Source organism: Metopolophium dirhodum, chromosome 1 (assembly GCF_019925205.1).
Source record: "Metopolophium dirhodum isolate CAU chromosome 1, ASM1992520v1, whole genome shotgun sequence".
Taxonomy (NCBI): domain Eukaryota; kingdom Metazoa; phylum Arthropoda; class Insecta; order Hemiptera; family Aphididae; genus Metopolophium; species Metopolophium dirhodum.
The window spans coordinates 141,172,796-141,195,675 of record NC_083560.1 but is presented as its reverse complement, the minus strand read 5'-3'; the positions used below and the strand labels follow the sequence as shown (position 1 = coordinate 141,195,675).

At 30.4% G+C, this 22,880-nt stretch overlaps 3 protein-coding genes across 3 annotated transcripts; all 3 read right to left on the bottom strand.

Moving 5' to 3' along the window:
* Positions 1–6,735: 6,735 nt before the first annotated feature.
* On the bottom strand, positions 6,736–8,457 carry LOC132932898 (uncharacterized). Its single transcript, XM_060999246.1, has one exon. It carries the CDS (start codon positions 8,455–8,457, stop codon positions 6,736–6,738), a length of 1,722 nt encoding a protein of 573 aa, XP_060855229.1.
* A 2,613-nt stretch (positions 8,458–11,070) lies between these two features.
* Positions 11,071–12,541, bottom strand: LOC132932897 (uncharacterized). Its single transcript, XM_060999245.1, has 2 exons — positions 12,534–12,541; positions 11,071–11,575 (listed from the first exon to the last, which is right to left on the bottom strand). The coding sequence occupies exons 1-2, from the start codon at positions 12,539–12,541 to the stop codon at positions 11,071–11,073; spliced, it is 513 nt and encodes a 170-aa protein (XP_060855228.1).
* A 6,883-nt stretch (positions 12,542–19,424) lies between these two features.
* Positions 19,425–21,197, bottom strand: LOC132937321 (SCAN domain-containing protein 3-like). Its single transcript, XM_061004148.1, has one exon. It carries the CDS (start codon positions 21,192–21,194, stop codon positions 19,425–19,427), a length of 1,770 nt encoding a protein of 589 aa, XP_060860131.1. The 5' UTR covers positions 21,195–21,197.
* Between the last annotated feature and the right edge of the window lie 1,683 nt (positions 21,198–22,880).

The window sequence follows — 22,880 nt, the reverse complement described above, 5'->3', positions numbered from 1 at the left end:
TATTGATGTAGTAGGTTCTGAGTCGAAAATATTACCTGGTAACTCAATTAGATTGGTAGTAGGTTTAGCTTCGGTATTTAAAAAAAATTGGTATTCATCAGAAGGCTCTGTATTGCATAGAGGTTCTGAAGTGTTCGAGACTTCCGGTAAATCTACAATGTTTATTCTGTCGGAACCATTTGTAGACGTTACCCTATCTTCTAGTCTTGAAGGTTCTGACTTGATTTTGGATCTAGTCGTGACAGATCTGATTCGACTTAATGCATCAGCGTTGGTGTTAGCAACACCTGGCTTATAGTGGATTTCATACTCATATTCTTCTAGTTTCAACCTCCATCGGATTAATCGGGACCCCGGGTCCTTTACGTTGAAAAGCCAGCTTAACGCTCGATGATCTGTAATAATTTTGAATTTCTGACCATATAGATACGGTCGGTATTGTTTGACTCCCCATACTATTGCACAAAGTTCCTTCTCCGTTGTATTATAATTTTGCTCTGCTTTGTTTAGAGTGCGCGATGCATATGCAATTGGTAGATCTTTCCCAATTGGTCCTTGAGATAATATGCAGCCAATTGCAAAATTGCTGGCGTCACATGTGAGATTGAATGGTTGTTCAAAATCAGGGTATTGTAGGAGAGGTTCTTTGGTGAGAATAGCTTTTAATTTGTCAAACGATTCTTGGCAAAGATCCGACCAATAAAATGGAACATCCTTCTTTAATAACGACGTGAGCGGTTTTGCAATTTGTCCATAATTCGGAACGAAACGTCGGTAATAGCCTGACAGACCCAAGAATGATTTGATTTCCTTAGCACTTGTTGGCGTTGGAAATTTTACTACGCAATCAATCTTTTGTGGGTTAGGCCTTACTCCTTTGTCGGTTATAACATGTCCTAAATAGTTCACTTCTTTTCGCATGAATGAACATTTTGACGGTTGGAGTTTGAGGTTTGCTTCTCGTAATCTGGCGAATACTTCTTTTAATTTCCTTGAATGATCTTCAAGGTCTAGGGCATAAATAATGATGTCGTCCAAATACACAAATGCCTTGATCCCATTCAATCCCGTTAATACGGAATTCATTAGACGTTGGAAAGTGGCTGGAGCTCCCTTCAACCCGAATGGAGCTCTTAAAAATTCGAAATGACCTTTGTCCGTAGAAAAGGCGGTTTTATTGCAATGATCTGGGTGCATTTTGACTTGATGGTACCCTTGGGCCAAATCCAACGTAGTGTAGTACTTGGATTTTCCCAATTGGTCCAGAATTTCTGTGATGTTCGGTAGAGGATACGCGTCTCCTGTTGATATCTGGTTTAACTTTCTGAAGTCCACGCACACGCGATACTTCACGACTCCGTTTTCATCAGGCTTCTTGGGAACTACGAGTAATGGCGCATTCCAAGGGCTTTTGCTCGGGGCAATAATGTTGTCCTCCTCAAGTTTCTGAATTTGTCTGTCAATTTCTTGTCTATGCTTAAAAGGCAACCGATATGGACGTACATTAATCGGTTGTGCAGCCTCACTTGTTTTGATCTCATGATAAATCTGGTCAGTGCAAGATAGTTTATCTCCGTCTAGATGGAAGATATTTGAGTATTCCTCACATATTGGCATAAGAGATTCTCTTTCTTCTTGGTTTAGATGATCCAAATATAATTTTTCCCTTAGGGTTCCTAAACGGCCTTGTCCGCTGATCTTTTCGGGTATGTTCTGAGTTGCATAAACATTAACTTCATCAAACTTATAGATAGTAATTGATTTCGTTTGTGCTTGGGTAAGTTCCACTGAAGATTCCGTGGGATTAATCACCGCTATGAGTATCTGATTCTGGTGCACTTGGTTAACCGTATTACTACATAGGATATTCTCTGAAACCTTTTGAGCTGGGATTAAAAGTGTTTCACCCTCTTGATATTCTGTGATAGGTATTGCGATTAAAGTTTCTGTTCGAGCTTGGATTTTCATGTTATCGGTATCTGGTACTATTAATTCGTTAGTTTGATAATTAATAATCGTATGGTTCCCTATTATAAAGGGTTTTCCTAAAATTCCATCTTGTGTAATGGGAAAGTTGGAATGTACTATTTGAAATTCTACTTGCATAATACGCTCGCCAATTTGAATACTTATAGTTGTCCGTCCTAATGTTGGGACTAACTGTTCGTTGATGCCCTTTAAATAGTAAATGGTATCTTCGTATACCATTACCTGATCCAAAAGTGAACAAATTTTAATTAGATTGAGATCACTTCCTGAATCCAGTAAAAATTTAGCATTGGGGTTAATTGTCTGAGAGGTTCTGCATGTAAAAGTATTATCTGTTAAATTTGACTTTAATGTGAAGATTCTGGAAATGATATGGCGGCGCTTTTTATGCTCCCTACCGGACGTCCGCCGGAAGCGCCCGGTTGATTTTGGTTTTCCGAAGCCTCTGCTTGAGCTGCTTCATTCCTTTTCCCGGTAACATATTTTAATTTCCGGCATACATCTTTTGTGTGCCCCGGTTTTTTATAGTACTGGCACGTGATAGTGTTCACTGTAGCTTTGGAGGTTCCGTGTGGCGTGCTGGAATTTTTTGATTGATTTGTGTTGTTACCTCGGTTGGATCTACAATCGCGGGCCCAATGTCCTGGTTTATTGCAAATGTTGCAAGAACCATTTGGCTTTTTCGTTGCCACCGAGTTTCCTTTGTACAGTTTCTTGGATTCTTCGGATGACATCCTAATCCATTCTTCCTCTCGGGCGGCTTGTATTGCCTTATCTAAAGTAAGCGGGTTTCTCGCCTTAATGTAGTCCTTTAGGTTCCCCAAGCCTTCCATAAAGACTTGAATTACCTGTCTCTTAATAGAAATTTCCATCGCTTGAGCAATTTCTGGTGAAAAGTCTGCAGTTTCCTGTTCAATGATAAGATTTTGTAAAGCTTCTACTCTCATGGAGTAGGTCAGAATATCTTCACCATTTTTTTGTTTGATGGCGTACAATTCTAAAAATAGATGTTGTGTGGTTCGCTGGGGTTCTAGACCTATTTTAAGTGTTTCTCGTAATTCTTCCCATGTGTCGAATGTTTTAAACTTTGTTACCTGCCTCGCTTTCCCGGTTAACCTGGTTTGGATTGCCTGAAGCAGTCGTGGAATTGCCGGTTCCACTACACATGACACAACAAATTCGCATTTTTCAAGGAAAATCTCTAAATTTTCGGTGTCTTTTCCATCAAATGACTTTGGTAGTAGCCTAATCGAATCTTGAAGTCCTATTTGATTATTTGATATCGATTCTCCATGTCTCGAACTGGTGCTATCTCTTGTCTTCATGATTTCCTGAATCTTTAGATCAATTAATTGGCTTAAATCTGGATTATTTGAAATTTCTGTGTTCAACTGTGGTCCTAGTGCACCACTCTCTGTTGGTTGATCTTTATCTCCCATTATTTCCAATGGTTTTTGATTTACAAAAAGCTTAATTCCTTGTTTGTCGATTCAACTGTGTCGCTTGAAGACCAGTCTAATAGTTTTTCTTGATTGGTCTGTAGAATTTTTGTGTTTTGGGAATTTTCTGAATTTTCTGTTGAAGTGGTTTCGAAGGCGACGTGAATTAAACTTTTGTCTATTTTTCTAAGTTCTTCGTTAACTTCGGTTAAAAGACTATTTGTTGCTACAGACAAATCCGCCTCCTTAATAAGTAAATGGTCGACGGAAAGTTCGTGTATTTGACGCTCGGAATTTGGATTGTCGGGATTGGAGCACCTTACAGGTAAACTTACTCTTGGTGTAGGGGTAGGGGTATCAATAACGGACGTGTTAGCCCCCTTGGTGGTTGAATCCTCCCCCGAATTTGCGCTCATTAAAGTTTGCCTAAGAGTTTCCTAAAATGTTTATTCTCTAATCGTAAAGAGATATAAAAAAAAAGAATTCGGAATAAGAAACACTGAGAACATGTGTTTACAAAGAAATACCTTTTTTCTACCATAGGTTTATGTTAATATACGATGTATAATAATTTATTATCCTATGTTTGTAAAAAAAATTATTTAACTATAAACAGAGCTGAAAACTTAATGCTAAATACTCACGACCACCACAATTGTTCGACTATAATGGATTGAAATGTTCAGTGTTCGTCTGCGTCTGGTCGTTGTGATTGATGCTGAATGCTCTGGTATATGACGTCGAATTGATCTCGGAACAATAACACGTCGAATATCCTCTTCGACACCTTAACCACTTCGGAACGATGTTCTACGCCCCGAAACTGCTGGCGCGGGGACCAATAATTAATTATTGGGTTTCGCTTTGATGATTAAATAACGTAAATATATCGTTATATTTTGATATAAATTCGTTACGGCGGCGCTATCGTGTTTATAAACAACGAGGGCGGCGCGCGGCGGCTCTGATATCGTATTATCGTAACAGCTGTGTTGTCGTCGGTTTTCAAACGTCGGCGGCGGCGACACGGATGTCGTCACAACCACGACGGCGGCGGCAACACGTACGCCAGGCCCACACACACACGGCGGCTGCCTGTCGTCAATTCTTTTTTTTTTTTCTCGACGGCGTATGTATGTGTTACACCACGCCGGGAATTTGCTGATCGCGCGTTTATAGAGACTCGTTCACACGCAACCGTTTGCATGTATATATACACACCATATAGATGTATATAAAATATATAAAATATTATAAAATAATAATATCTTATACCATTAGTGTTACCTTACGCCACTTGTGTACAATGTTCTGTTTCGGATGGATACGCTTTTGTTCGTTTCCTTTTCTTCTAATATATTGTTGAAAGTCTAGTTCGGCTATTGCTCGTGGTAACGGGATACTGATATTTGTCGTGATCCCACCGCTGCCACCAAAAATGTTACGGATCTCCCTGGAGGTCCGTGCACAAATAAAAACAACGAACACTTTCGAACTAATTACTACTCTCTATATTTAACTTGAAAAGAAAAACTTACAATGCACTTAATGAATTATTTAATGTTTTATAAAAAATGGTCTGACAAATATAATGTTCTGGTGCGAATCACAATGTTCCGTCTACTGCTCTGAAATGCCACTGGCACGGCTTGCTATACGAGCCGTGCCTGTAGCCAGCGCTTGCCTGGAATTGCTGTCGCAGCAATTCCAGACAGTCGCCGTCGTACAATATTATATTATACACTATTATATATATATACTAACTAATATAGCCAGGGGTTCTTAACAATAGCAGCGCCACCATGGTCGCGCCACCATAAGATATTAATAATTAAACTAGCGTATTCACACATGGTGGTACCACCAATTTGGCCCCGCCACTCGTAGGAGTTGTAGTGACCAGACATAACAAACGCGCGACCAACTAAATTTACATAGTTCTAATGTAAACACGCGTAATCTTTTCATTCGTATCACAGCCAGTGGCGCGTGTTGACATTTTTTATTTTGCCAGTTTCTTTATTTAACATGGATAACTTTGATTCGGAAAAGTTTATTATTGAAATAGAAAATCGCCCGGCAATATGGAACTCTGCTTGTAGCGATTTTTCCAATCGTGATATTAAAAAAAAATGTTGGGAAGAACTTACAGATATATTTTCCTGTGAAGAAAACACAATCCAAGAGAAAAAGGAAATTGGTGAGTAGTAATATAAAATAGAATGAAAAAACTCAAAATTTAAAAAAATAGAAACCGATCACTACAGTAATAATAATAAATAATATATATTATTATTATATATATATAATATAATTATAAATGAAAATTAATAGAATATTTTGTATTTTCGGAGTTTTTTTCTGACAATAAAAATGTGCTCGGACTTTTCGTCCGCGATTCAAATAATAAACAAAAAAATTATTAAAATATCCAAAATGTATATTACTTACTTTTTCGTAAATTATTTTCTATTATTATTACTACATTGTACGAACTACATAAATTTAACTTTATTTATATATTCAAATATTTTATTTACGTTAAGAAGTATTTATATAATATTTAAATTTTATTTAGATATAAAAACTTAAATTTTACTATACTGCCATTCAACTTGACCATCGGTTACAAAATAATTTGCGTACTTATCTCTCACAGCTTGATCATTTTGTAATCCTCTTGTTACATTTGTGTTTTCTATATTTTCCAATCCTTGAACTGTTAAAGTATCATCATACCGATATCCATCTCTTGCCCGTACAAAGTTGTATAAGATACATTAAGCTTTGATTATATTTTGAGCCAAATCAAGTTTCTCGTTTAATGGTCGATGAAAAATCCTCCATTTATTGGAAAGGATTCCAAATGTCAGGGCCGGCGCTAGCAAATATTGATAGGGGGGTATAAATATACGAATTTGCCGACTACATTCATAAACATGAACCACAAGTGTTGTCTTGGTCGACTGTCTTACACGCAAATAACATGGCAAATTTTTGCGTTCAAAATAATCAATTTTTTTATTTAATTAAATTAAATTATTGATCAATTTACTCTAATTTTTAAAATAATAGATACTAGAGTGAAATACATACTAAACGAAAAATTTGTAATATAACGCGTGTGTAAAAGAGAGTCAATAATTGGTGTCTTAATAATTTATTGGATATTAACAAAGTTAAACAATAGAATACAAATTATAATATCATATTATTCATATTATATAAAAATACAACAACTTCAACATTGTAAATAGGTGGGTAGTTGAATAAATTAAATTTTAATCCTTCTCTCCTTTAATAGTGACTATGATTTCACTGAACTTTTTAAATCTATAGAATCCAAAATATCTTTGTTACTAAAAAGTAACATTAAATGTTGAAGACGATCTGCTCCCATAGTCGATCGTAAATAGTTTTTAACGATTTTCTGTTTACTGAAAGCACGTTCGTTTGAAGCAGTACTTACGGGAGCTGTAAGTACTAGCCTGCATAGCTTGTTTGCAGTTGGCAAACAAGTTTTACAATCTTCAGATAATTTAAATATTTTTGTCAAGCTATCCAATTTTTTCACGTTACACTGGTGATCTAAAACTTTCAATTCGGCAATCACTCCGTCATAGTCATTCATTTTAAAATCTTTGCATCCCGGTGGAAATAGTTCGATTACTTTTTTTACATTTTCTGTTGAACAAATTTGTTTCCATGGCATTTTAAACAAAGTAATCATTGGTTCAAATGTCACCAAAGATTTTTTTAGATGTTCATTCAATAAAACAATCAAAGTATTTAGAACTTTTTTAAATTCTACTCGATAAAAAGTAGGTAAATCAATCGAACACTGTGTGTTTGGATTTTGGTCAATTCTTTTTGGCAAAAGTCTTTTCCGATGATGGCGATTAAAATCTGACACTGGATCAATACCTAACTGTTCAGAAAATGTTATTGCACTGCTTACTAGGTTGTTCGTTGCTGTATCATCGCTGTTCATTTCATTTAAGCTACTTATTGAATAATCAATCAACATTAAAGCATCAAGTATGTTCAATTCAGTAGCTTCAAGTTTTTCCGTTAATATTTTGGTCTTGTACATTATATTTTTCATGAAAAATAAGGAAACAACGAAGTCAAATGAAAGAAGTTTTTTTACAAGTCCTAGTACTTGATTTCGTGTATTTTTGTCCATGTTTTGCAAATTAATTATCTCCTGTAAAGTTTCAATTATTATTTCAAATGAAACCCACACAGCTTTTATAGATTCCGCACGCGCTGTCCATCTAGTTTTTGAAAGATTACGGAGTTGTAATGAATTTTCTATGGTGGCTAATTTTGACTTAAGGTGAATGTGTCTTTTAGTGCTAGCCGAGAAAAAAACGTATAGATTTTCAAGTGTAGAAAAAAGATCACATATTAAAATACTAGCATCACAACTATGCTCAAGAAAGGTGTTTAATCTATGAGCTTGGCATGGTATGAAAGGAATCATATGGCCAGCTAGTTCTGATAATTTTTGTTGTGTTCCATTTATTCTACCTGACATACTACTAGCATAATCATAAGATTGAAAAGCAATATTATCTACAGGTAAACTATTTTCAACCAAAACTTCATAAATTTTTTCCGCAACACCTAATCCAGTTTTATCTTTTGCCTGGCATACATCTAATAGCCTTTCTGATACATCCCCTAATGAATCTATGTAACGTACACAAACTGACAATTGATCATTTCGTGAAATATCCGGGGTAGTATCTGCCATAACAGAGTATATACCAGCATGTGTGACATCTTTTATAATTTTTTTCTTTACATCATCAGCTAACAACTTAATAAATTCGTTTTGAGAATCATGACTAAGGTATGTGGTTTTATGATTTCGAAACGATTTTTCCTCCAACCATCTTTTCATCACCGGTGAATGCCGAGATAATAGCAAAACAATTTGATTAAAATTACTATTTTGTTCATCTCCGTCTCCTCTATATGCCAAACCTTGTCGAGCTAGAGTACGAGATATATCAAATAACATACATAAAATGTCCTAAAGAAAACGTTTTTTATGGTCCAGCTCAATTGCTTGAACACGATTTGATTTATTTAACAAGCAGTCAATGTGATTAGAACTATTTAAAAAGTTGCTAAAATCATCTAATGCAGATTTATGAGATAACGAAGTAAAATGTTGAGTTAATTTTCCAGGTTTTTGCTTACCTCGGCTTTTCATTTTACTCCAGGCTCTAACACCATTTTCAACCCAAGCTGGATCAGCAAATTGCCTATTTGGACCTTTAGGAAATAATGTGCAAATAAAACAATAAACAGCATCGTTTACTATACTATATTCCAAATGAGGATATTCAGTAAACCATACTGAAGTGAACTGATTTTGCTTTTTTGGTGAAATATCGGAATTCTTAGGGTATTTGGCTAGCTTAGGTTGACAGGGTCCTAGACTAAGAAGATACTTTCTTTGTGATAACGATTCAACTCGTTTTCTTTTTCCAGGATCATGTTCAAGAAAATGATCTATAATATTATCATTCTCTCTTTCTGGTGAAGGCTTTAATAAATTATTTATAACTTTTTCTGTAATTTCTATATACTTTTCTGATTTTATCCTTAAAGAAGACACAATCTCAGATGTATTAACTAAAAAAGATATAGGGTTTGGAGATATTTCTGTCTTAAGTTTTGTTAATAAAGCATTACATTCTTGAAAGCTGTTAATAATTGTTTCAAGCATTCCTGCACAAGCTATCCAATCATAATTGTCTTCTTTACCAACTAAGAATTTCTCTCCTAAGAATAACATAATAAATATTATATTGTATTACATTACATGCAATATTATATTTTAAAATATTATGAAATAATTCTTTATTACATTTTTTAGTTATAACAAAATATATACACTTTATATTTAATAATAAAAATATTTTAAATTTATCCGATTAGTATCTATAAGTTCTATAATGTTTATATACCAACACCATTATGGTACATGCATGTTTTTTTTAATCAAAAGGTCCACTTTTATAGTTTTATTATGCACTACTTATGTTATTACTTAATGATTTTTACTAACCTGCATCTTCACCATCAAAGTTTTTATTTTCACTGCTATTATTATCATTTACATCATCAAATGTATTCTAATAAAAACAATTATAATAGAATATATAATTTAAACTTGTAATTTTAAATGACATGGGGGTATAAAAATTATTATAATAAAAGTAATTACTAGAGGCTCCAAAATATGTTTTCTATCCTCGGTGATAATTTCATCACAGTGTAATTCTGTAGTTTGAAGCAAATCCTAAAAAAAAAATTTGAATGAGTCACTATTATGTTATAAATACAAAACCACTCAAATCATATTTTTACAATCAATAAGTTTAGAGTGCAATATTTTATTTTTAACAATAAAAATGTTAATGCTTACCGATTCTGTTACTTGCTTTTGCTTAATGTTTGCTGTAAACGGATTTTCTGGTGTTCCTGCATACTTATTTTCACTGCTATTATTCTCATTTACAACTGATTTTTCAACTTGAAATTCATTCTGATGTAAGCAATTATAATAGAATATATAATTTAAACTTGTAATTTTAAATAACATGGGAGTATAAAAATTATTATAATAAAAGTAATTACTAGAGGCTCTAAAATATGTTTTCTATCCTCGGTGATAATTTCTTCAAAGTGTAATTCTGTAGTTTGAAGCGAATCCTTTAAAAAAAATTTGAATGAGTCACTATTATGTTATAAACACAATTACACAAAAAATCTCAAAGCATATTTTTATATTTAAAAAGTTTATTATTTTTTTTTTACAATGAAAAAAGTTAACACTTACCGATTCTGTCACTTGCTTTAGCCTAGCTGCAGCTATAAATGGATTTTCTGGGGCTCCAACATGCTTCACTAAAACTCTTTTACCCTCATGTTGTTTAGTTTCATGTTTCTTTCTATAATCATCATCAAATATACTTCCACATGCCAAACATTCTAATTTCGTTCGTTTTCTTTTTTTCGTATTTGTGCAATTCATAACGAACAAATTAATAAAACACAAACGAATAAATAAACTGTGTTAAGTCAACTCGGTATAACACTCTCACAGTCATCACAGAACTACAGAACACAGAAGTACAGAATAGCAATAGGCAATTGTCGACAATCTTTATTATTTATTATCAATTATAATATATTGTACTATTGTAGCGGTGAAGTACGATCGTCGATCACAACAATAATCAATAAATCAAATCAAATATCTAAGACTAAGATAACGACGTACGTATATTCCGACTACGGCTATAAATACATTCGTTGCCCTATGATTCGGGAATTGTAGCCGTAGCCGTACACGAAAAATGTTTTTGTAATACCAACTAGCGGCTAGCGCAATCTAGTTCTATAGTTCAAATTATTGCCGACTATTTAATTTTATTCAGCGTATGTCTATATATGCCGACTATATAATTGGGTTATTCGTTGGTGGGGGGGTATTGCACCCCCCCACACCCCCCCCACCCCTAACGCCGGGCCTGCCAAATGTACATTCTATGTATCTACGAGCTCTCGACAGCCGATAGTTGAATATTTTTTTTGTCATATTTAAATTTTTTCCACCATATTATGGTCGCATTATATTTTCCGATAATCCAAACGCTTCGTCACCTACTATTACATATGGCATTGGTTCTGAGTTTAACGTTGAAATCGGTTTTGGATTAGGAATATTCAAAGAATTATTCATCATTTTTTTATAGAACATAGATTCTTTAAAAATTGAAGAATCACTACTCTTTCCATAAGCACTTACATCTATGGATACAAATGAATAGTTGGCATCACAAATACCAATCAATACAATGGAAAAATAATGTTTGTAATTGTAATACAATGAACCAGTGTCGGTGGGCTTAATTACTCTGATATGCTTACCGTCGACGGCGCCTATACAATTAGGAAAATTTGCAATTTCGAGCCACATTTGTGTTGATGGTTGAGGCATACATTCATCTTTCAATCTATTCCATATAGCCTCACAAACTTGAGTAACAAATCCAGAAATAGTAGAAATTCCTAGACGATATTCATGGTGTAATTCCGTAAAAGAACATCCACTGGCAAGGTATCTGCATAAAAATTAGAACCAAATAATTTAGGTATTGTATTGAGGTATTCGGGAAAAAAAAAGTCATAATATAACACTTTATTATATGTACATTTCATAGTTTTAAATTTTTGAACAATTTAGCTCCCTATATAATATATATATATTGCAATATAATTAATAATGGTGTAACACTTTATTTGATACAGGTATCTATAACCCTATATATATATATATATAATATCCGTTTAATAATTTAATAAAATACTATACCAAATATTTTAAACTATGTATGTTAAATAAGAGATTAAAGTATATATAGCAATAAAAGTAATTGACATTTGACTTCATCTTAAAAATAATGTAGATTCCTAGTTGGTACATTTGAAAGGTCTTACTTAACTTATTTTTAACTAAAAATTGAAATTTTGTAAATATTATTAAAAATGGATAAAATAAATAGTATATATGTATATACATTTTTTAATTATTAAAAAATGCATGATGTAGTTTTAAATTTAAAGCACGCATAAATACCTATATATTTTTATGCACGATTATTTTTTTAGGAATAAATTTTCAACGCAAATGGAAAAGTTTACGTGATTGTTTTTCAAGAGAATTGAGCAGAATTAAAAAACTTGAATCAGGGTCTGAAACTTCCAGAAAAAATCCATATGTTTACTACAATCAGTTATTATTTTTAAAACCAACTATTCAAAATAAACCTACAGAAACAAATATAATACCAGATGCCGATGAAAGTGGAGATGATTTAGGAGGTTCTTTTAATACTAATGTATTGAATAACGAACCTAATTCTAAGAACAAAAAGGTTAATCAAAGAAATTCAGTTGAAAACGAAATAATTAACGCATTACACCAAAGTGTAGAACTTCGTAAAGAACAAACGAATAACTATGGAGAAGACGCCGATAGATTGTTTTTATTATATTTATTAAAGCCTCTGAAAGAAATACCTGAGCATTTACGTTTTTCAGTTAAAATGGATTTAATGAAAGTAATAAATAACAACCAATATATGTAGGAATGTGTATTTTAGATTTATCTAAAATGTTAACGTATGAATTTTATTATAATATTATAAAGAAAAAATATGGAAATAGAGTTAGATTGTTATATACAGATACAGATTCACTTATATTAGAAATAAAAACTAATGATTTTTATCAAGATATGAAAATTATGTTAGATCATTTTGACACTTCAGATTATCCAAAAGATAATATTTATGGTTTACCTTTAGTTAACAAAAAAGTCTTAGGCAAGTTCAAAGATGAATTGAATGGAAAAATTATGACTGAATTTATAGGTTTAAGATCTAAATTATATTCACATCGAATCTTAGATACTGAAAAAGAAATTAAAAAAGCTAAAGGTGTTAAAAAAAATGTTGTAGAAAATAAAATATGTTTTAATGATTTTCAAAATTGTTTACTAACAAAAAAATCAAAATATATTAAACAAAATTTATTTAGAACTAAGAAACATGATATTTTTACTGTAGAACAAAACAAAAAAGCTTTAAGTGTTTATGATGATAAAAGATTTATTTTGGAAAATTGTATTGATACATTAGCTTGGGGACATTATAAAATAAATATAGATAGAAATGATTTTGTAAACCATCTCAATACACTAATTAGAAATCAAAATCAAAAAGATTAGAAAAATAGATAATAATAACGCGTCCCCTATTTGGGTGAGCGTTAAATATTAATTTCTTTTTAATACATTTTTTTTCATTTAGATTTTTATTTTAAATAGAACAATTATATTTAAAATATTTTTAAGAAATATTGCATTTGGAATTGAATTAATTAATTTAATAAGTTTTGCGGAAAATATTTTTAATATTTTTGCATTTCATAAGTTTTGTGAAAAAATATTTTTATTATTATTGCATTTCAATTTTCTGATCTTTTTGCACATTGCTTTCTTTGTTATCTTTTATTGATATAATATGAAAATTGAAAACTGTCCCAGGACATACATTTATATACTACTAACGTATACTTAATATAAATACTAAATATATTTTAACGGCGGGCTGTTTCAAAACAATATTCAAATATAATTTGTTGTAAAATAAACAATTTAAAGTAGGTGCCAATAACTGAAATTGAGAAATTAATAACTGAATTGTAGTGCCAATAACTGTAGTTTTAGGACATTTTGGAAACAAATATACATTTTTCTAAAGGGTGCCAATAACTGTTTACTTTACCCTATATGAGATGAATTTAAATTCTGATTACAGATAACGAAAGATTACAATATTTTGATACATAAATTATATCCAGGGCTTGAAACCGAAAATTTTTCCTGATTTCGATTTCGGTTTTGGATATTGGTATTTATTTTTTCCTATCACGTTTTTAGAGTTTCGATATCGATTTCAGTTTTCAACGGTGTTCAAAATCGGTATTCAATATCGGATTAAAGCCCTGTAATATAATCGATTATAATATAAGTATATTGTAACCAATTCAAATTTATTAGCTGGTAATAATCGATACTAATAAAGTAGTACATATATATACTATAACTATAGGTATTATAATATAATTAATATATACTAACCTAGCAGCCCTAATTATAATAATATATTATACATTTATTTCAATACACCTAATTTGAAAAATGTATTACCTTTCCTCTCGAATTTTTTTTTACCGGCGAAACACCATCACCAGTTGTTGAACAGGAAGGCTGATCACTCATTATTATAATTTCAATTACGAAATTAAAAATTATACAAATTACTGTTAAAATTATTTTAAACAAATTGCTAATACGGCGGAGAAACTACCACTAGGGACGCTACGTATATAGTCTGTTTAAAATAAGAAACGTAGACGGCGGCGACCAGTTTTCGACGGCGGCGGACAGATGTTTCCCCCACCGTGTGTCTATTTTACCGACGGCGACCGTTGACATACGACCGTTGTCGTTCGTTGTAGTCTGTAGAATTAGGTCAAATTCGGAATTCGGTGTCACTGTGTTCTGACTGTTCAGATTCCGATCACAAAATGCTTAGAATATAATAATATAATTAATTAAATTTTTAATAGAATTGTTCTATTAAAAAAATGTTCAATATTTAACACGTGCCCAAATGGGGCACGTGTTATTAAATTCCAATATAAGTGGATATTCATATAAGTGGATCAGGAGTTTATTCACTTATATTAATCCTTCAAGAATATTTTTCGTAAAACTTATGAAATTAATTAATTAAAATCCAAAAATCTTTGAAAACGATTTTACACTATGATATTATGAGGGGGACTTATAAAGAATTAAAATCAAAAATGTTTAATGTAAAAATGAAGATTCTAACATAAATAGCAACGGAATTATACTTAAATGAAAAATATGAAGCGGGGGGTAAACTTTTAATATGTAGTGTAGATAAGCATATAAAACATATCTGTGTTGATCCGACTTGATAATATCAAATATTAAATGAAATATAGTTCTTATACGATCGTGTTATTTTTTAATATTTTTAATAGAAATATGGAAAAAAAATGTAAAAAATCTATAAAATCATTCCCAGCTTTGCAGATACCCGTTAGGAAAAAGGAGGCCGGAACTCTTTTACAGATATCTGCAAAGCTATCGTGGGACAGTGAAATTACCCAAGTGTTTTATTCGCAGGTCAACGACAGTTTTTCAGTAGATTGCATAGGTGTGTGCACCCACCTATACAATCTACCGTAAACGTCTTCAAAGCCTGATGAAATTAGTAGGTGAATATGGGCGCCACACATTCTCCCACTAGTTTCAATCCGACCAAGAACACATTTAAATCAAACGCGTTAACCCACTGAGCTACAACACTTGGGCATGTATAATGATTATTTAAACACTATTTAAATAATTCGATAAAAAAAACATACCATATATATTATGATAAGATATTCAATACCGGATGTTAAAAAATAATCAGTCTAACGTTGATATAAATATATTATTATTATTATTATTATTATTATTATACAACACTGTATAGGTATTATAATATATAAATATATAATACTTCGTAAGTATTATATTCGATTTAAATTTTCGATTTTGAGAAAAATAATCAGTCTAGTTCGTCAACGTCAACGTAAAAAAACAACAACTCGTTAACATAACAACGACTCGTTAACATAAAAAAAACGTTAACGTAAAAAAACGTTAACATAAAAAACGTTAACGTAAACGCTAACGTTAACGTAAAAAAAAAAAACAACAACTCGTTGACTCGTTGTTAAATATATATTGTTATGTTATTTAGAAATAAATATAATTTAAAACATATTAAACGAGTTGTTATTTTTTAATAGAAATATTTCTATTAAAAAAAATTATGATATTTAAATAAATTTTTTATAATTTTCAATAAATTCTAAACATAAATGACCACATATAGGTGGATCATTATAGTATTGAAATTGGGAAACAGTACAAAAAAGATTATCTTTACCCAAATATTTTAAAAGTTCTTTTGGTGGCTCACCAACTATATGACCAAATGTGTCAAAATATATTTTAAATGTATTGTTTATTTTTTTCCATGCAACCCAATGAGAACCATTTTGAGTAGAATCATTTAAATTAAATACTCCACATTCATTTTTCCATGGTGTTGTAGGTAATTTAACATAAAACACCCTCTATAATTTTTTATTTTATTTCCAAAGTAATTTATATCTATATTACTCAATGGGTCAATTTTTATATTATTTTCTTTAATCCAAAACCGTGTATAAATACCTTCAAATTTTTCAATATTATTTCTAAATGTTTTTATTTCAAATTTATTCATTTTTTTAATTTTTTTTTCAATATTTTTTTTTTTTTTTTTTAAACCAGAACCTTGTGATCTAATTTTTTCCATCTCTTTATTATGTCGAATTGTTTCTTCTTCCAATTTTTTTTTTATGTTTAGCATCAGTTATTGCTGTATAAACTGCACTTGCACCTGCAGCCAAAGCACTTACGCCTTCAATCACAGCAATAGCTATTGGTAAAAATCCACCTTTTTTAATTTGAACATGTTTAAGTTCTAATCTTGATCTGGTATTATTTTTTTTAGCGTTTTTTAATTTTCTTATTTGTTCTGGCTCAAGAATAAATTTATGTTTTCCACTATCAATTTGATTATTTTCAATTAGAATTGATACATCTTTATTATTTTTATGAGCTTCCAATATTTTATTAAATTGTTTTTTATTTAAATTTAGATTCATTTTATAATACAAAAAAAATAAATTAAATTAAATTCATTCCAAATCGTCTTTTAACATTCATTACATTTGCAGTAAAAATGGCTGCAGTTTTTTCACCTATAGAACTATGAGGATCATAAAATCTTTCCATTGCTTTTTGTTCTAAAATTTTATCAGCAATATGTCTTGTTTTAGTATCTTTATTATCTTTATAAAAATAATCATGTTCTCTCGCAGCTTCATCTAATTTGTTTATAGGTTTTTTATTTTTTTCTAACTTTGTTCCCGGTCCTAAATAATTATAACCAGGCCAATGTATTTGAGGTAAACTTGAACAATTCAAAAGAAAATTAACAATTCCTGAACCTGTAATAATTTTCTTTGGTAAACATGAAACATATGATGATAAATAATCTGCACCAATAATAGGTATATCAATTAATTTTTCCATTTCTCTAATACAAATATTAAGAATATCAAGTTTTTCATCATGGTAAATATTATTTCCTGTACTTTCTTCAATTGATACATAATGTATACGTTTAGTTATTTTTTCTTTTGATATTTTCACTTCCTTTGGTAAACAAGTTACATATTTTAGTAAATATTCAATACCTTCAGGAGTATCAATATGGTTTTCCATAATTATTTTAAACAAATGAAGAATACCAAGTTTTTCGTTTTTAAAATTATTATTTCCAGCTCTTTCCTCTGCAGAAATAAACTGTAAATTATCTATAACTTGGTTTACATTACTAATATTACGATATTCAATACGATTTTCTGTGTATTTCTTTAAACCCTCCACTATTTGATTATCATCAGCTAATATTTCATTATCTGCATTATTTTCTTTCTTTTTATTAATTTTTTTATTATCAGTATTTTCTTTCTTTTTATTATCCATAGTTTCTTCATTATTTTCATTCGTTTTAATTCCATTCATTTCTCTCCAAATGTTTTTAATCATATCATTATATTTTTCACCACGACTTGATTTAGCTCTTTTCGTTGAAGGATCATTGTTTTGATATATAGAATTAGTTTCAATTAATATATTTTTATAAATATTAAAATCATCATCTGTATAAAATTTCGGATTGGTAGTATCTACATGAGTTAATAATCTCCACAAACCTAGAGTTCCTGTATATGTTTTTCCATTTAAAATTATATTATCATTTTCAAAATTTATTTTATCTTTTCCAATCATATGAATATCATCTTCTTTATTGGAATTAGTATCTTTTACAGTTGGTAAATATCTTGTCGAAATAGCACCTAAGTTTATAACATTTTTAGGTAATGGAGAATTACTTGTTGATTTTTGACTAGAATATTTTGGAGTTCCAAAAGTCTCTTCTGAACTTGTTAATCTTTTTAATTCTGGATTTCTAGGTTGATAATAATAGGGTTAATTTAATTTTTGAATGTCTCCTTCAGTTTTAATAGCAACATCTTTAACTGCATTCATTGTTGTATTAACATTTGTTAATGCGTTTATTATTGGTCCAAACTTTTTTTGTTGTTCTTCAATTACATGTTTTTGTTTTACAACTGTATTTCTAAATCTACCCTGTAAATCTTTTTTAAGATTAATTATTTTATTTACATCTGTAGATTTTAATTGTTTTTTTTCTTTTTTAATATTATCTTCATCTTCACCTTCATCATCTTTTTTTATAATAACAGTCTCTTTTTCATTAGGTTTTAATAATACATCTTTAAACCTATTTTGTAATTTTTTTTTCTTATTAATTATTGTCTGAATCTTTACATCTGATGTGTTTTTTAAATTATTTCCTACCTTGGAATTGTTTTGTGTTTGATCTTCAAATGTAACATTTTTTTAAATTTTTTTTTTTAATTCTTTTTGAATTTGTTTGATATCCATTTACTATACAAAATTAAATTAAAACATAATCATTCATCGATATATAAAATCTTATTACCTTTATTGTCATAGATTAAATTTTTTATCAAGTCTATTGTTATGAAACCATATGTTTTTATTTTACTTTTTTTATCATATTTTTTACAATAAGTTCTATTAATTTCTTTAAATTTTTCTAAAGGTACATCTTCACTAATCAAATCGGACCATATTTTTTCAATATAATAATTTGATTGATTAAAAACAATTAAGACATTCAAATTATTTCTTATTGTTTTTATATCTACTGAAGTATAACTTTGTGTTAAATAAATAACACTAATATTCTTTGATCTTGATCTTATAAAATATTCAATTATCATGTCTTGTTTTTCTTTTAGAAAATCATAAAAAATCACTAAACTATTTGGTTCACAATCATCTACAGCATAGGTTCTCAAACTTATTTCATCCACCGCCCACTTTGAGAATCAAAAATTATCTAGCGCCCCCCCAAAAAAAAAAATTTATATAGTAGTAATTTATATGCTATATTAATATGCTATATCTAATTTCTGAGTTCTAACATCAATTTTAAATTAGCTTTTTGGATGACAGCAATTAAAACGCATAATTTTTCATACTTAAAAGTATTTTTATTAAAACGAAACATTTATAATTAAAATTATTCACATTAAAATTATTTTTATTAAAATCATGCTAAAAAAGTTATGAATTCAAAATATAAAATTTACTTAATGTGATGGATGAACTTGATGTGCATTAACGAGTTTGTTAATATCTGGCTCAAATTTACTTAAAAACAGCCGTAAATCACCGCGTTCGGTAACAAGCAACCGATTTCTCTTTTTTGTTAGCAGTGTTGCTACAGCACTGAATCCACGTTCAGACAAATACGATGACGGGAATGCTATCAGAAATCGTTGAACAATCGACCATAAACTAGGGTACAGTTCCATGATTGGCTTTTGCAGCCAAAATTCTTGATAGCCATTCTTGAATTTGAATTTGATTTCCTCATTTGTGGTCAATTCTAAAAGTTGTTCTTCTAACTGGGATGATTCTGCTGTGCTGACATTTGAAAAAGGATCTAATACCCAGTCTGGTATGTCCATGTTTAAAATGTCCTGGAATCGTTCTTTGAAATCATTGTGGAGGTTCTCCAAGTGTTGACAGTAAACAACCAAGTCATCGTTGATAAAAGATGCTGCTGCTAAATTAGGAAAGTTATTAAATTCACGTCTACCAATATTTCTCTTGTATAATTGCAGTTTGGCAACGAATGTAGAAATGACAGTTTTTGTTTTAATCAAGTTCAAGTCGTCACCTTGAAGTTGGAGATTGACATCATTAAATAACTTGTAGAGGTCTGTCAAGTACGAAATATCATTCTTTGATGTGATGAGGTTATCGCGAAGTTCTGTGTCTTTGTTTTTCAGGAACTCTATCACAGAGTCAAACAGATTGTAAAATCGAGTCAGACAAGTACCTTTTGACAGCCAGCGCACTTCTGTGTGAAGCAGCAATCGATTGAAATCTTCATCATTAGCAACGCAAAGTTGACTAAATAATCTGTCATTTAGTGAGTTGCTTCTGATTTTATTAACTGCTCTAATAACATAATGCAGTGATGTATGCAGGCGTTCACTCAGATTTTTTGCAACTAAATGCTGGCGATGAATGACGCAATGTACAGCAAGCACGTCTGGAACTTTATTTTTTAAATGCGCTATGAAGCCTTTGTGTCGCCCTGTCATAGCTGGGGCACCATCAGTAGCAATTGACATAATATTCTTCAGAGGGATTTGCTTTTCATCACAAAACTTTTCTAGTGTATTAAATATGGTTTCTCCTTTTGTATTTGTCTCTAAATTTCTCGCAAATAATAGTTCTTGACATATTTTCTCATATTTTATAAACCTTACATATGATAACAATAATGCTTCATTAGTTGGTAAAGTGGACTCATCCAACTGAATTGAAAATTGACAAGTCTTCAAATGATTGCACAATGATTCTTCAATATTTTCAGCCATCTCATCAATTCGTCTTTGTACAGAACTATTGCTCAAAGGAATTTTTCGGATAATATCTGCCGCTGGTTTATGGAGCACAGTTGTTATTACTTCTTTTATTGCTGGTAAAATTAAGTCTTCCCCAATGGTATGTGGTTTGCCTGTTTTAGCAATTAATAGTGATATATTGTACGACGCACGAAGCCCATCATTGTCTTGCTTAGAAGCCGCAGAAAAAAGCGTTGATAAAGTAGGTTGAGCTACGTACTTTTTTTCCATATTTTGAAAGTAAGTCACATCTTTGTCTTTCATATCTGAATGCATTTTATTAAAATGATCGAGTAATCGAGAAGGTTTCATTGCTTCATTTGAAAATGTTTTTTGACATATGAGGCACATTGGCGATGATGGATTTGTCCGACTTTGAATAAATCCGTATTTTATGTATTCCGCACTGTATTGTCTTTTTTTCTTTTTTGCTTCCGACATAGTTTTCACTTCAGAAATATGTAGATATTTTATACGTGCACAAAAAATAAAAACAAAATCTAAACGCGGTCGGCGCGGTTCGACACCAAATCGTATACTAAAGCCTGAGTTATGTCTTGCATCGTAAATTGGACGCAATATAATATTATAAAATATAAATACTAAGTTATCGACTATTGTCGCCGTTACGATAACGCTAATGATCATTAAATACCGACGACGACATCGACGAAATTTCTAGGAACTTTTTATATCTACACGACAATACCTGGAAACCCGTGGGCCATCGCGTCGCACACGTATTGGTGGTATATTATTAGCTATAATATACTAGCTATATTATTAGTTAATCCGCGATCAGTGAATGTGTGGTATTTTTTTTTTGATAAATATAGATTTACTATATTACATTTTGTATTAATATATGTATAAATATTTAAATGAGACTTTTTTTAATATAATATAATTATATTATATTAAAAAAATTATATTATATTAAAAATAAATAATATTTATGTATATAATTTTTTATATCGCCCCCTAAACCTAACTCAACGCCCCCAAAATTCCTTCGGGCATCCTACCGCCCCCCTGAAGACCACCAACGCCCACTAGGGGGCGCTATCGCCCACTTTGAGAATGACTGATCTACAGATATTATTTCATCATTAGAAAAATGTGTTTTTATAGAAGGTATATCATCAAATATTTTTTTTATTTTTTTATAGACTGGTTGCTCAATATTTTTTGTAAAAATATATAGATTTAAATAAGGAATCCAATAATTTATAATCAGATTATACAACAAGGTTGTTTTACCACAACCAGATGGTCCTATAATTAAAACACGTGAAGGTAATTCAAATAAAGATTTTTTTTTATTTTCATCTTCAATAAAAAATTTTACTTTTACTTTATCCATTTATTTAAAAAAAAATATATATTTGGTAATATAAATAAGAAATGGATAATATTTTAAATAAATATGATAATTATATAATAAATAGCCAATATGAAAGTTATATACCTCAAATCACAACAGAATTAAATAAACCTAACCGAAATACAATAGTTATAGTAGATGGTGTACGAGAGTAATGTGGGTGGTCAGGGACAGACCAGTCCACGGATAATATACTAAACGGTCGAAGCCAAGCGCTGTTAGCCAATCAAAAACAATTACTGATTATGACGTCACAATAGACCCATCATTCCCGCGATGTATTCTGTGATGTACAAAATATATTACAAATAACAATATAAACAGTAAAGTCAGTAAACACATTAATTATCGAAATTATTCTCAATATTAATTGATATTTAAACAGATATTATATATTATATTATACTGATCACCGTCTACTAGAAAAAATTTAATATTTAAATCTATTCATTACAAGGTCTTATAATTAAATGTGTATTTCTTTAATTTTTTTGAAACATAATTTAAATTGCCCAATTCCAATGTAATTTAGTCCACACAAATAATGATCCTATTCTGTAGAATCAAACACATTTTTTTTTAACTAATAAAGGGTAATATTCTACAGAACACATTGAACTCTGTTTTTCAATATTTTAATCTCAAACTTTATATATTATGTCTTCAAAAATAACAGAATTTTTAGCTTTTTTTAAAAAATTATATTAAACAATATACTTACCTAATGTAACTAATTGGTTTGA